At 40.0% G+C, this 16,345-nt stretch overlaps 1 protein-coding gene across 1 annotated transcript in view; it reads right to left on the bottom strand.

Moving 5' to 3' along the window:
* Window positions 1–16,345, bottom strand: part of COL11A1 (collagen, type XI, alpha 1) — a gene marked incomplete at its 5' end in the record, with an annotated part of 146,727 nt that overhangs the window by 76,106 nt on the left and 54,276 nt on the right. Inside the window, 13 exons of the mRNA XM_014549666.1 lie at window positions 441–485; window positions 1,658–1,711; window positions 3,613–3,657; window positions 4,339–4,392; window positions 4,647–4,691; window positions 5,190–5,243; window positions 8,461–8,505; window positions 8,622–8,675; window positions 9,919–9,972; window positions 10,304–10,357; window positions 10,480–10,533; window positions 11,897–11,950; window positions 15,913–15,969. Coding sequence (XP_014405152.1) covers window positions 441–485; window positions 1,658–1,711; window positions 3,613–3,657; window positions 4,339–4,392; window positions 4,647–4,691; window positions 5,190–5,243; window positions 8,461–8,505; window positions 8,622–8,675; window positions 9,919–9,972; window positions 10,304–10,357; window positions 10,480–10,533; window positions 11,897–11,950; window positions 15,913–15,969 — 669 coding nt within the window. The remainder of the gene's footprint in view (window positions 1–440; window positions 486–1,657; window positions 1,712–3,612; window positions 3,658–4,338; window positions 4,393–4,646; window positions 4,692–5,189; window positions 5,244–8,460; window positions 8,506–8,621; window positions 8,676–9,918; window positions 9,973–10,303; window positions 10,358–10,479; window positions 10,534–11,896; window positions 11,951–15,912; window positions 15,970–16,345) is intronic.

Raw genomic sequence — 16,345 nt, 5'->3', positions numbered from 1 at the left:
GAAGTTTGAGTGACATAAACAGTCTAACGATATTCAATCATTCTGGTCCAAGTTCACTATCATAATCCATGGTCATTTACTCCACATTTACTACATATGCAGAATGCAGATTTATTTCTGACCATGAGAACAATTTTAAAAAACAGAAAATGCATTCTAACAAACGGGCTAATACAACACTAAAAGTTACCTAATATGTATCTGTTTATTATATCCTAAACAAAAAACAATTGTAGGAACATGCCATATTTAAATGGTAGCAAACATTCTTTTGGAAATGAAGACATGTATACAGTGGAGATGAATTAGTCTCTGGTCCTTATTTTCTAGCAGTCATGTCCCTAAGCAATCATGCATCACATAGGCTTCGCCGAGATGACGAGCGCAGGCATTTCTCCGGAGGAGAGGGGAGGGCGTTTCCAGGAGGCTGTGTAACGTACCAGAGCACCCTTATCTCCAGACTGGCCTTCCTTCCCAGGGTGACCCTATTTAGCAAGAAGATACACTGGTAAGACGCAAAGGGAAAGGCAGTACACGATACTATTACATTTTATTTTGAAAATATTGAGATATTACTTGTTATGTTTCAAAACAAATGGAACATTTTGCATCCGTGTGCACAGCCTTAAATAACATTGAAAACTGTGGCATTTGGATGGATGCAAGTTTTTTCAGCTACATAAGATATTTGAGAGAGCTTGGGAAAAACACATAAAGGGATACATATTAGTATTCATCAATAATTCAACCTCAGTGTCAATTCGTCTTACATAATTAGTCAGATTTCAATCTGACTTCTATTTTGCATATTGATCAATTAATCAGACATGCATCGTCAAAGGGGAACTAAGGCATGTGGGTGGGACCTTGAAAATGCAGCAAGATCATCAATAATACTAACAGTGTCAATAATCAAGTTATTGAAAATTAATAAATAAAAACGTGCAGCTCCATCACCATTATAATCAATAAACACAAATAGAGGCGGAATGAAAAATGTACCGGAGCTCTGAGTGAGAAGCTGTAATATACAGAGACGGAAGAACATCTGACCTTGGGTGGTGGGCACACGGGGCAATGTACAGATCCCGTGTCATAGAGACCCACACCTGAAGCCTATACGATCCTATTAACCAATGTCACCCAATACATATAATTTAAAAAAAGAGGTTTGAAGAGGAAAAAAGAAGCATCAATAACAAATTCTTAAGAACTCCATTACTGATTGCTATGCAATAAACATTGCAATTTTTTTTTTTTTGAGAAAAGGAGGGAATCCCTGGAGCTGAGGAAATTAAGGAATGGTGAGGAAGCCCACCCGGACTCCTGTGAAAAGGAAGAGAGGATGCAGGTGCTTTCTGTGGAAAGGAAGGGACGCCGTGAAGAAAGGTGTGACCGTGGCAAGGCTCAGAGCCGGGGGCAGAAAGGGCGTGGCGAGCCGTGTGAGACTCCGAGCTGGAGCACCAGTTTCTCCAAAGACCCCGGCAAACCAGTGAAGAGATGTGCCATGGGGAAGTGACACGGTGAAGGGTATTGGAGCCCCACGTTTAATTTCTGCCTCAGTTTGCTTGTATTCCTGAACTCATGAGCCCCGTCAGGCCCACGGGAAGCTGTCTGTGAAGATAACAGGGGTGGGGAGCGGGGAACTGTTACTCACAGGAGGCCCGTCAGCACCCGGGAGGCCCGCGAGCCCAGGTTTGCCTTGAGGTCCCTGACCAAACAGAAAGAGAAAGTGTTAGTTTCAAAGTGAAAATGAGGAAAAGGCTGACTTTGCACATAGGAACCTACTACTGATGAAATTCTTGAGTCACTGGTTTTTATACATAAGCCACACACACATAATACTTTTGAACATATGATGTAGGAGAAATGGCACGTAGAGATAATTAAAACCTAACTCAGCAGCTGTAAAAAGAAACATGCTAATTTCGGGCCTGCTTACTGATCCTCAATGTGTCTCTTTATTTAATTTTTAAATTTTTAAAAAATTTATCTTTATTGACTGACAGGAAGCAGCTGGTCAATGGTTCTGTCTCATCATTGATGTTTCCATCTCTCTCTCCCTCTCCCTTCCTCTCTGAAATCAATAAAAAGGTTTTGTTTTTTTAAAAGAACAAGGATATAGCAGGAATGCTGGGTGGTGGACATAGCTGAGGTGTTTCCATTCGCAGTGTTTAGGAAAGCCATGGTATTCATGTAGACCAAGCATGTCAAACTCAAAGGTTAACACGGGCCAAATAAATGAGGCATGTAGCCCGAGGCCCGCGAATCTGACATGCTTGATAGACTGATAGTGAAGAGTTTTACAAGACCTGACTTAAATCTCTACCCAACAACAAAAGATGAAAGGTAACCTTCAACTTGAACAATCTGATTTTATAACTAAGGTTAATAACATCTCATTTAAAACTTTCAATCCCCTTCACTAATGTGCAAAGTCACTTTTAGCTGAGTAATTGAACATTATGTAAGAACTATTATAAAACACTATATTTTCAATGAAAGTATTTTGACTGTTACTGAAATTGTCTTTTGCTATCAAGACAATGGTCTTATTTCTTAAGAACAAAATGTAGAGGTCTAGTGCAGACTATTCCATTAATTATCACAGGTGTAATACTTCTATGTATGGCAAGGACCCTGTGGGCATTACTGCACGAATGCTTTGCTGTTGCTACATATTTAAGGGAGCACTACAAATATTCGAACTCTTGTACTAGCCCTGGCGGGTAGCTCAGTTGGTTAGAGTCTCGTCCCCATACACTATGGTTGTGGGTTCCATCCCTGATCAGGGCACATATAAGAATCAACCAATGAGTGCATCAATGAGTGGGACAACAAATCGATGTTCCTCTCTCTCTCTCTCTCTGTCTCTATCTACCTCCCTTCCTCTCTCTCAAACCAATTTAAAAGTTGATTGTGGCATAACTGTAAATTTACTAAAAATCATTGACTGTAGACTTAAAATGAATGCATTTTTATAGTATGAAATTATACTCCTATTAAAGCCATTTTTAAATTATATGTTCATAGAAATTAAAACTATATATAAGGGGGAAAGGCATTAGAAAGAGCAGCTGACACTGCTGTGACTACAGGGGACAGAAAGCAGCACTTAGGAAATCTAGCAGAGACGATCAGAAGGAAAAGACATCGCTTTAATTAAAGATTCATTCTTGTTTTGATCCAGGCATTGGGTTATTAACAAGATCATTTGTCATTTATATATAAGAAATGGTGGCAATGATAACTTCACCATTTTCCCTTAATCAGATCTTGCCACAAACCCTTTGTCACAAGCAAACCTAATTACATTTCTTTAAATAATGAGAACGAAAAGGAGAATCAGAGAAAGAGAGAGAGAGATAACACTGATGCACACCAGTGCCGTTCTGAAATTAGTACAGCTGAGCATGTCACATTTGGAAACTATCCAAATGGAAACCCTGAGAAATTTCCTACTTTCAGTTCGGGGACACATGTACCCTCATGGTTAAGCCCCAGATCAATTAAATTCCTATGGCTGAGCCCCGAGATATCTTATCAATAACCCCCTCCTAAGGTTGACGCCCAAACCGCCCGCCAGACATCACTAGACCCACAGAGACTCACTTTTTCCCCGGGAGGGCCGATGGGACCTTGTGGGCCCGGGAGACCCTGTGTGGAGAGAATGCATTCCGAGTGTCAGGGTCACGTCGCAAGAGCCCACGTGGTAGAACAGTAAGTGATCAGCCCTCTGTTCCACAGGAAGGGAGGTAGCAGCATCTGCATCTGTCCCCTGCATTCCCCGGAAAGTTCCGGAACGCTCTGAGCTACTCTGTGGGCAGCGGGGCTCCTGCAGGTGTGGCTGACCTGGGCATCCCCCGAGCACCAATGACTGGCGTTCCTCTTGCAAGAAAGAGGCCTCGGTACATTTGCTGCACGTTTCTGCTTTTAACTTACTTTTTCCAGTCACCGTTGACACTGAGTATGACCTTGCCTCAGCCCAGGTGGGCAGCGCAGTGGTCAGACAATCGCACACTTTACGGAGTGCCCCCCGCTATTCAGGTGCCCCCCTGGCCGCAAGCATCGTCTTATTGTGTGTCCATGGTGTCCCCTGGGCTGCACCTGACCCCCCTGTGACTGTCCTGTAGCTGCCCTCCTGCACCTCTGACTCCCTTCATCCTTTCCCCCCAGTTGCCCCACCTCCTCCCCTCCGCTCTTTTTTCTTTTTTAAGGGGGAAAGGAATTCTCTTCCCACTCTCACACTGCAGAGTTCTGAGCTGGATGTGGAAATTCTGCAGCCGTGAAAAGACACCTCCTCACCCCACGGTCTCAGGAGCTGCCCCGCTCACTCACCTGCGGCCCGGGGTTCCCCTGCTGACCCGGAGGCCCGGGCTCCCCCTGGGGACCCTGCGTAGGGAAATAGGCAGAGACTGTAACGGCCGTTTCGCATCACAGGTTGTTTTTTTTCTTCTCAGTTGAAAAATAGCCCCACATCCAGCCCCCTGTGGACAGTCTGGGAAATCTTGCCAAGTCTGGCCGCCCGCGGCAGCTCATGGCCTTAGCGGATGTGGGAAGAAATCTTCATTTCAGATCCGGCCGCAGCAGGAGTCTGCGAGCCCGATTTCACAGGGATGCGCTATTCACGGACATGTTCCACGTACCATGTTGCCTTTCGGTCCTTGGGGGCCGTCGATACCTGCGATGCCCTTCAATGAAAGAACAAAATGTGTGTGATGTTCATCAGCTTAGATGCCACCCGCACATCAAAGAGACTGACCTCCTCATGGCCCCACACCCTTGGCCCCGGGGGCTCAGATCAGTTCAGGACAGAATGGGATGAGGAAGAAGGGGAGACCTGTGCTCGGGCATCTGTTCCCAGAGGGGAAAACCCAACAGCAGCCCCCACTGTGCGCTGGGAATCTGACAGGAAACATCACAGGAGATAAACCACAAGGAAGAGCTGCCTGACACTGACTAGCAGCGTGGCTGGGTCTGGGAACATCAACGCCATTATTGCTCATATTTAAGGGTTTGAGGTTACACTGCAAACATGGACGCTCTTGTACTAGCCCTGGGCCGGTGGCTCAGTGGAGCTGTCCGCCGAAGGCTGTCCAGCCTCCCCGTGTCACACCCCACGGGCTTTCCCTGGCAGCCCCACCACGGCAGCCCCACCACGGCAGCCCCACCACAGCAGCCATACTCACAGGCTGCCCCACAGGTCCTGGCGTGCCCCGCGGCCCCAGCAAGCCCCGAGGGCCCTGGAAGGAAACAGACAAACAAAGGAAAGGCTCGTCCCCCTAAGAAATGCGCTCCCAACAGGCCCTGCCTCGGAAGACACTTGAATGTCATGCTCAGAGTAAAGAGACCTTACGTTGTCTCTGAACTCACGGAAAGTGGCATTTAAGCCCATTTTCCGTGACCCATGGTCAGTGCTGATACTGACCCGGAAGCCAGAGTGGATGGCAGTGAGTCTTTGCTACAGAAACCGCGTATCTTTGTTTCTGTAAATTTCCGTAGGAACCTCTTGGGATATTTTTTAAATAAGAAATAGCTTAATGCTTTAAGTGTGTCACTGCCGGGTCCCTTCCGACTGGAATGGCAGCACAGAATCGGATTAAACCTCAGGTTTCTGCTCCACACGGAGACGGTCCCGGTTCTCATCTGTTTTACATTGGGGTTAAGTCCATCTTGAGAGAATATCCCCGGAGGGAAGAAGCTCCCGGTAACTATGTACACAGATGATAGAAGCCATTTCCCTGAGAAGTTTTAAAAATTATTTTTGTTTAATCTTAATCAACTTTCCTCCTCTTCCCTCCCCCTCCTCCATCTGTTGGGGTTTCCTCCCTTTGAAAAGTCAACACAATAGCTCCCTGTTTCTCATATTCTCTCAGCCCTCATGCCTTTGAGCCAACAGGCTCTATAAGTGGCAAATCATTTCTATGTAAAAGTCCAGATAAAGCAGGAAACGAGAATCATTTTTTCCCCTAAATGGCTCCTTGCACAGAAAGAGTCATATTATCGTTTTAGGTTTACACAGACATGCCCCTTCATGGGCGGAGGCCGGCCTCCAGTCTGGTTCTTTGATGAACTAGCGTTGGGTAAAGCTTCCCAATTCAGTTTTTTCACTCGTAAAATTCAGTGGGAGAAACCAGACTCTAGCAAACTTTATTCTTCTATCTGGCATACTGAGCACTTCATGTTGTAGTGATTGTCCGGTAATAAGCTTCATTTATCCTAAATGCCCAAATAGACTCCAGAGCTATTACTGATATTTAAAAAAAAAAATGAAACAGCAACCAAAACCAGATAAGGGTTTTTGTCTGACAAGATGTTATATTTTACATGTCTTGTCTCTCCAGTGTCTGAGAACTGATAACAGAAAAGCACAATGTACCCTTTAATTATTTTACATAATAATCACCTGGTTAATTAGGTAATTAATAGTCACCAGCCTTAGTCATTGACCTTATGGGGGGCAGCCCCACTCACAATCCCTCCAAAATGGAGTGTAATTTACAAAGAACGCAAGTTGCTTACAGCTTCCCCTGGGAGACCCCGCGGTCCGATTTCTCCGTCTTCCCCCTGTCATTGCAGAATGAGTGGGAGGGAAGCACCATTAGACAATGTGTCGTTTCTACGTGATCTGTTCTCTTATGTCTAATTGTAAACATTTCCATAAAAAATAAAGTTGCATGTACCCTCATTCCGTCTTCGCCAGGAGGGCCGGGAGGGCCTTGGGGACCGCGTTCACCCTAGTAAATCAACACAAATGCAATTCGAATATGAAATAAAGCAGCCGGCTTAGAGGTCTGTTCTGCAGCTCTCCTACCAAACGGAACAGAGCCTTCGGCAGGAGGCCTTCGCTTCAGGGCCCCACTCAGAGCACCTCACAGGCCAACCATCCCTTCACATGAACTGGTGTCGCTTTAGTATGCTAGGGAAATAGTCCCTTGGTTTTTAAAATGAAACGGTTTAAATGAAACACTCAAAATAATTTCCAGACGTGGAATTATTATAAGGTAAACCGTTAAAATATTATTTTGCTGAAAATTATTTCAAACATGGATACACTTTGGTGATTTTAATTTCATTCCAAATTTTTCTGCTTCTAAAATAATTCATATTAAATCAGCACAACTCTAGAATACTAAAGGAATTTGGGATTTTTTTTTTAAAGCAAAACTATGTATTTCTCTTGACATGTGGTATGCATACATTATCTTGCTAGACAACCTTCCTTTCTTCCTTTTCTTTTCTTTCTTTATTTCCTTCTTTCTTTTTAAAATATATTCTCCAATTTACTTAAAGGTTATGCTAACTTCATTCTTAACTTCTAGAAAAGAAAAATGTAAAGATCCAAAACTGATCTTTTTTTTTTTGAGAGAGAGACTGATTGCAATATCCCACTAAAAATACCTCCTGGATTGCTGTTCACAATGGTGTTTATTTAGCCCTACCCAATGATAAGCTCCTGCGTTGGATTGCAAGGTTATATTATAGCAAAGAAACAGCTGTGGTGTCTCTGTCTGCCAGAAGCCTCTCATTTAGTATAATAAAAGAGTGTCCAGTATATTGTTATACTAATAACAGATTGCCTACAAATGTCTTCTTTTGAGTATATTTCTACAAGTGGAAAATGTAAGGCTAAAGGAAAAATTAAGGCAATTATAAGAAAAATGGAAGGTAAAATTAAATCCCTAAATTATTGTTCTTCTATAATTATATTTTCTACATACATGTAAATAAAAATTCCGTCTCAACTTATGTTTATATAAAATGAGTATTTTAAAATCTAAAAACAAAGAACTTATATTAATACTGCATGTGTAATTCTACCTATCTTTCTTTAAGTATCAAGTAGGTGTCGTGACTTACTAACTGGATTTATAAATATTAAATTTTCTTCTAATTTCCTAGAGTTTATCATTTCTAAAGTATTTCCTAATATTCTTGTATTATCTCTATATAAAAAATAACAGAATGGTATATCTTACCCTGTGACCTTTGTCACCTGGCAGACCTGGAAGTCCATCAAATCCTCGATCCCCCTATAAAATCATCATCATCAACAACATTATTATCATCATCACCTTCATCATCTTCATCATCATCATCATCATCATCACCATCATCAATGTTGTAGTGATTGTCCGGTAATAAGCTTCATTTATCCTAAATGCCCAAATAGACTCCAGAGCTATTACTGATATTTAAAAAAAAAAATGAAACAGCAACCAAAACCAGATAAGGGTTTTTGTCTGACAAGATGTTATATTTTACATGTCTTGTCTCTCCAGTGTCTGAGAACTGATAACAGAAAAGCACAATGTACCCTTTAATTATTTTACATAATAATCACCTGGTTAATTAGGTAATTAATAGTCACCAGCCTTAGTCATTGACCTTATGGGGGGCAGCCCCACTCACAATCCCTCCAAAATGGAGTGTAATTTACAAAGAACGCAAGTTGCTTACAGCTTCCCCTGGGAGACCCCGCGGTCCGATTTCTCCGTCTTCCCCCTGTCATTGCAGAATGAGTGGGAGGGAAGCACCATTAGACAATGTGTCGTTTCTACGTGATCTGTTCTCTTATGTCTAATTGTAAACATTTCCATAAAAAATAAAGTTGCATGTACCCTCATTCCGTCTTCGCCAGGAGGGCCGGGAGGGCCTTGGGGACCGCGTTCACCCTAGTAAATCAACACAAATGCAATTCGAATATGAAATAAAGCAGCCGGCTTAGAGGTCTGTTCTGCAGCTCTCCTACCAAACGGAACAGAGCCTTCGGCAGGAGGCCTTCGCTTCAGGGCCCCACTCAGAGCACCTCACAGGCCAACCATCCCTTCACATGAACTGGTGTCGCTTTAGTATGCTAGGGAAATAGTCCCTTGGTTTTTAAAATGAAACGGTTTAAATGAAACACTCAAAATAATTTCCAGACGTGGAATTATTATAAGGTAAACCGTTAAAATATTATTTTGCTGAAAATTATTTCAAACATGGATACACTTTGGTGATTTTAATTTCATTCCAAATTTTTCTGCTTCTAAAATAATTCATATTAAATCAGCACAACTCTAGAATACTAAAGGAATTTGGGATTTTTTTTTTAAAGCAAAACTATGTATTTCTCTTGACATGTGGTATGCATACATTATCTTGCTAGACAACCTTCCTTTCTTCCTTTTCTTTTCTTTCTTTATTTCCTTCTTTCTTTTTAAAATATATTCTCCAATTTACTTAAAGGTTATGCTAACTTCATTCTTAACTTCTAGAAAAGAAAAATGTAAAGATCCAAAACTGATCTTTTTTTTTTTTGAGAGAGAGACTGATTGCAATATCCCACTAAAAATACCTCCTGGATTGCTGTTCACAATGGTGTTTATTTAGCCCTACCCAATGATAAGCTCCTGCGTTGGATTGCAAGGTTATATTATAGCAAAGAAACAGCTGTGGTGTCTCTGTCTGCCAGAAGCCTCTCATTTAGTATAATAAAAGAGTGTCCAGTATATTGTTATACTAATAACAGATTGCCTACAAATGTCTTCTTTTGAGTATATTTCTACAAGTGGAAAATGTAAGGCTAAAGGAAAAATTAAGGCAATTATAAGAAAAATGGAAGGTAAAATTAAATCCCTAAATTATTGTTCTTCTATAATTATATTTTCTACATACATGTAAATAAAAATTCCGTCTCAACTTATGTTTATATAAAATGAGTATTTTAAAATCTAAAAACAAAGAACTTATATTAATACTGCATGTGTAATTCTACCTATCTTTCTTTAAGTATCAAGTAGGTGTCGTGACTTACTAACTGGATTTATAAATATTAAATTTTCTTCTAATTTCCTAGAGTTTATCATTTCTAAAGTATTTCCTAATATTCTTGTATTATCTCTATATAAAAAATAACAGAATGGTATATCTTACCCTGTGACCTTTGTCACCTGGCAGACCTGGAAGTCCATCAAATCCTCGATCCCCCTATAAAATCATCATCATCAACAACATTATTATCATCATCACCTTCATCATCTTCATCATCATCATCATCATCATCACCATCATCATCTAACATCATCAGCACTACAATCTTCATCATCACTATCATCACCATCACGATCACCACCACCACCACCACCACCATCATCATCATCACTACCATCATCATCATCATCACATTTTCAGTTTCATTCTGTGGGATAATTTCACTGTGACATAATCTTTTATATCAAGAAAGATATTTTAAAACACAAAATTTTGAGGGCTGCACTGACATACAGGATCTGAATATATAAACAGCTGAGCTCCTGACCTTTGACCCAGGTTCTCCTGGCATTCCTCTTCCTCCATCAGCTCCTGGGCGACCCTGATAATGCCAAGAACATGATTAACCAAAAGCTAGTATTTTCCGACGAGCACAGAGGAAAGTACGACAAAAGAGCCGATGACTTCAGAGTCCCTCAAAATACACACGGAGGCCAACCTTACCCTTTTGCCAGGTTTCCCCGTCGGACCAGGCGGCCCTTGGACACCACGAGGACCCTGTACCAAAACATCGCAATTAATTCATTTTCTAAAATTCCTGACCAATAAACTCAATCACATTGACAGACATGGTTTTAGGAGTTTATACCCAATTAACTTTACCTTAATCATTTTCTGAATTGATATCTGTTTCTCTTTATTTTATGTCTTAATCGGTTTAACACAAGAAAATCAGTTCTTATGCAAAAGTCCAGATAAACTAAAAGACAAGTGAATCAATTTTTCTAAATGACTTCTTGCAGAAAAGAGTCATATTATTTTATTAAGTTTATAGAAGCATGCACCTTCATTTGAACAAAAGAAACAACAGTAATATTTTAAACTTTTAAAAAATCCTTAATTATTCATTTTTTTTCCTCAAAACCTGAGGGTTTTGTATTTCCCTGGACTTAAAACACCCCTAACCCATCCATCTCATTCCTCTTTTGTTTCTAACACCTTTCCCTTCATTTCTGGCAGCTCCTCTCTCAGGCAGTCTTTTATTTCATTTATCACACTGGGTTATAATTGCCTATTTTTCACAGTGACTCTCCCATTGAGTTAACTGTTGCAGTTTTGGACTAAATCTGTCTTTTTCTCCTTTATCTTCTTCCAACTCAGCGCCGTGCCTAGCACAGGTTTTTTCAATCATCCGTAGATGCCGGCGGACGCCTGGCAATCCCTAATGCAAATGACTGGCTGGCACCAAGCCATGCCAAGCAGAGTGAAGGCTGAAGATGCTCAATGTGTTTCTCTCCTGAATCAGTACAATGCAATGTTGTATCTACATATGAAGTCTCCCGTGGAGATCGATACACGTTTTTTAAAATAAAATTACACAACTAATCATAGATCAAATGCAGTTCCAGTATAAATATTACATAGGCTTTTATATTTAACTAACTATAAATAAATAAAGTTAATTTAAACAGTATGCATATCTTCTGGTAGAAAATGTAGCACATTTGAAATGACAAATAATTTTATGATCACTGTAAAATACTGATGATAAAAAGTATAAAGTTAAGGGTGTCTAATACTTAGAGGTTAAGAGAATGCAGCTTTTAAAAAATCATTGCAGAGAGAGGACCCTACCCTGTCTGTACCCAGCTGGCAGGCAAGGGGCAATTAACAGCAGGACAAATCTTGTTAGTTTTCAATGAATATGATCATTTGAATGTGCATCTCTTATTTGCTCAAATTAATCAAGTCATTGGCAGTCAACTGGCCACTAAGGATTTCTCAGTGAAATGAGATGATGTGAGCTTCAAGGTAGTGTCAGTAATTTCTTTCCTCATAAAACAAGTGGCAGACACTCCCATTATCCTACTTGACAACAACAAAAGGCAAAAATGAAAGAAGTGACATAAATTGTTTTTACCTGAGGACCTGGGTCACCACTCTCCCCTTTGGCCCCCGATGAACCAGGCCCCCCCTGGAGAGAAAAGTGAGGATGCAGTCATTTAACGGGGCAATTCCCTACCCACTCTTCTCCCACCATTGTCACCTGAGATGACCAAACATTACTCAAAATGTACTTCATCCAATTAGTGTGATTGTATTAATAGGATAACATTTCCAAGTCCTCTGAAATGCATCTCCTCTCAGACTGTATTCCAGGGTGAGCTCCACTGAAAAGCCTATTTTAGGCATAACTACACAGAAGCCAATTTCGTGAAATCACAGGGAAATTGTCCTCAATGTGTGCACCATCGGAGCAATGACGATGACACACAGGCGTCACTTATCATCGCACTTACATGCGCCCTACGGGCACCACCCTCACTGCATCGGGTGTGTGCTGAGTGCGCTGAGGCAGCAAGGACGAGGCAGGCGGCTCTTGCTTTTACCCTCAGACGTTTACCAGACACTGCATTCTACAGCAACAGCACGTCAAGAACAGAGGCTACAGCTATCACCGCAATTTTCCCGAAATAATGCCAATGCCTATTCTCAGATTGGCCTGTGTTTTTCCTCCGAGAACAAGTCCTTGTGACAAACACCTCTTACCAACATGTACAGAATGCACAAAGTGCAACAAAAGCCTGGCACGTTAACTGCAAAAATAGAAAAGCATTTTATAAAGGTCCTGTGAGTTTTCGACATAAATACTAGGTACTCCTTTTAAAAGCACTCATTGGGCCTCTTGCTAATGACCCACCGGGCCATCAAGAAACGGTAAAGTAGCCCGGCCGGCGTGGCTCAGTGGCTGAGCATCGACCTATGAACCAGGAGGTCATGGTTCGATTCTCGGTCAGGGCACCTGCCCCGGTTGTGGTCTCGATCAATCCCCAGTGTGGGGTGTGCAGGAAGCAGCCAATCAATGATTCTCTCTCATCATTGATGTTTCTATCTCTTCCTTCTTCTCTGAAATTGATAAAAATATCTTTTTTTTTTATATATATTTTTATTGATTTTTCACAGAGAGGAAGGGAGAGAGACAGAGAGCCAGAAACATCGATGAGAGAGAAACATCGATCAGCTGCCTCCTGCACATCTCCCACTGGGGATGTGCCCGCAACCCAGGTACATGCCCTTGACCGGAGTCGAACCCGGGACCCCCCAGTCCGCAGGCCGACGCTCCATCCACTGAGCCAAACCGGTTTCGGCGATAAAAATATCTTTTAAAAAAAAGGGGGGCAAAGTAAAACCACCACTTTTGGGTGAAGCTGTAGCATGCTCTGTGGTTTTGCTTCAATCCTGGTGTGTCAAGGTCACATCAATAACAAATAAAATAAACAATAAAGACTAGCTGGTCATCCCCCTAGAAAGGTTTAGAACATTACAACTGAGCCTGGTGGTAATAGTTTCTTCATGCCATACAAATATACTTTGTGTGTCTAAGAAGTGAAGGGTTCATTTAAATCAAATTCATATTCCATTAATAGTGCATTGAATCAAAGTAGGAAAAATTAAAATGCTGTCTGAAAGTGTCAGCTCTCTAGCGCCTCCTGGTGGCTCCAACGTGAAATAACTACTCATAGGACTCCTGAGAAAGACAGCAAGTCAGAAACAGGAATATTCTAACCTTGAAAGTGACAAGAATGATGACTTTCAAATTTCTAATTAAGAATTCCTACAACCAAATGTCTTCCAGAGAAAAACTGGGCTCTACATTAAATCTGATTATTAATCACTGAATTGAATGCTAGGGCACTCGATTTATTTTAATTAATTTGCTGCATTATGTCCTCTGTATTTAAGCACTACCTACTCAACAGATTATAATTACTTTGCCCAAACACTTATTCTAAAAATTGTCATGCAATAATTGAGAGTAACAGGACAGGGGGAAAAAGACATTTTCTACGTTTCCTGTATATTTTATAAGCTAAGCCCCCATTTGTCTGTTGGGAAAAAAAACAACTGAATAAAGAAAGTTTTCATTGGAAGAATGTACATATTTGTCTTAAAATGTTGATGTAGTCTCTATTTCTTTTTAAATTCTTAATGTATAAAATTTTTTGGACTCTAGCGTTAACAGATATTTGAAAGTCTGTAATAATTGGATGTTTTAGAGCGAAGGATAATAGAGAAAATGGTAAAAAGAAGCAATGTGACTTTTTTTCTCTCATTACTTACCTTTAATATTTAAGGAACCTGATACTTCCCATAACAAAGACTTAAGTAGTAAAATTCATTCATCTTGGATGTAACACTGAGAATGTGCACACGATCATCAATGTTATATCTTTCTGCCCACGTGATGTGACCCTTAATGACTGTTTGGTGAAACGGGAGGTGCCAATTTTCTCTACTTTTACTGGTTCTGCTCCCCACCGCCCTTTCCCGCTATAAATCCACTAGGCTTGTGTTTGTCTGGATGATAAGTAGGAAAATTCTTTTGGAAAAGACAGTGTTAGAGGTCCTAGACTAATATTTTTAAAGTAATACATGTCAGTGTTTCCCAAACATTCTTGACTATAGGAACCAAACTCTTTAAAATTATAGTTTGCCACTTCCGACCCTGAACCTGTATCATCAGAGTCTCAAGTTCAGGGTTCAAGAGCATTTATTGTTAATGAAATATACAGGTAACCCTTCTGTGCCCAAATCTGTAAAGCACTAACTTGCTTCTGATGTGCCTTCATCAGGTAAACTGGAGTTATCACTAAGTAGCCATTAAATATTAACACTATTTCTTCCCTTGTTAAGTAGCATGGAATCTTCCATGTGAAATTAGCATACTGTGAGAGGCAGAACAGTAAAAATACATGATAACACTTAATAATGCACATAGAACTATGTATAATTTAAATTCTGTGGGACATATTGTCAGAACGTATATTCCACATGAGCTCATATGATTGAGCGTAAAGCCCTTCAAAATATATACAATGTTATGGAATTTCAAGATTGAATTAAGAGAACTGTAAGTACATGTAAAACTACATAACAGATGCTTCAATAAAATACAATAGTAAATCTCCTTTACTCTCATCCTAATAAGAGTAAAAGAGATTAAACAGAAGATTGTGTACTTGATTAAACTTGAATAAAATAGTTTTGCTATGTGTCCACTAAGTAAATTCAAGATAAGATTTTCATTTTCAGGTCTATAATTTCTATAAATACCTATTCAATAAAGCATATCGAAAGCATATAAAATCATATAAAAGCAGAGTATACATGACTTTTTATATTGAAAAACAAATATTTAAAGTAGAAATTATTTATTCCATTAATTCTAAAATCAATGAGAACTTGGTTTGCGATCCTACAGTGTTCTTTTTTTCTAAAGAAAACAATATGGTTTGAAAAAAAAATCTGCATTTTGTGGATTGCTACAATGCTTACTACTTAGTAAGTTTCATAAGATTTGAAGATACTTTTAAAAATATTTGTAATATATTAGCAAGCTAGTAAGGAAAGTCAAACACTTATTTTCCAAGAGTCTCTAAAAGACAAATAATTTCTCCAGCGTCTGGATCACTGTGTGGAATACTGTGTAAGCCAGGTCTCCTGTTTGCTCCTAATATGACGGAATAATTTTCACTGGCCTCAAATACTTTTTCTTTTATTACGGAAAATTCTGTTTAGCATAAAATCAAGTCTCAAGAATTTAATGTAAAATTGAATTTTAGTAACTCTGAATATTATGCAAATACATTATATTTACATGTAGAAAAATTAGCATTAGACTATGTGACTATATTTTTCATGGTATTTACTTGATTTGAAAACTTTTCACTGAAACAAAAAAAAATTCATTTTCATCAAAATTTACTGAGGACTCCATTCTAATAGATTTTTTAAATGGAAAGAAAATTAAGCATGAGTTGGTATATATACACCCTAGTTTCACCAGCCAGAGGTATGAACACTGCGTGGACCAAGCTGCCCGTGGAACTGCTATTTTAGGGATTTAAACACACATCATCTTATTGGGGAACCTACCACAGGACCTGGTCTTCCGGTTAGACCCATTGGGCCAGGGGGACCCCTCAGCGCAATCTACAAAATAAAATATATCAACGTTAGGAATGTCCTACTGGACTCGCGTGTTCAACCACAATATTCATTGGCACAAGCAACCTCACGTGACAGATGACCAACACAGGCATGACAGCTCCATGCTAGCAAGAGGCCTGGTTACTGAAGAATCGCTAGTTTCTAGATGACCTAAATAAGTATCAGACATTTTTTAAACCTTTGGAGCGTATACAATCTTGTATCACATACTACTAAGATTTATTCAATAAAAAAGGTTAAAATAGATCTTAGAATAAGAAATCTAATATCTGATATAGTTTTCTACTCTGAGAAGTGTACTTTAGAATAATGTATAGACTTCTCTTAAATGTATATGTTCAGTACTCGTTGAAAATAC

The sequence above is a fragment of the Myotis brandtii genome, unplaced genomic scaffold, assembly GCF_000412655.1.
Source record: "Myotis brandtii unplaced genomic scaffold, ASM41265v1 scaffold565, whole genome shotgun sequence".
NCBI lineage: Eukaryota > Metazoa > Chordata > Mammalia > Chiroptera > Vespertilionidae > Myotis > Myotis brandtii.
This window is presented reverse-complemented; position numbering and strand designations above follow the sequence as displayed.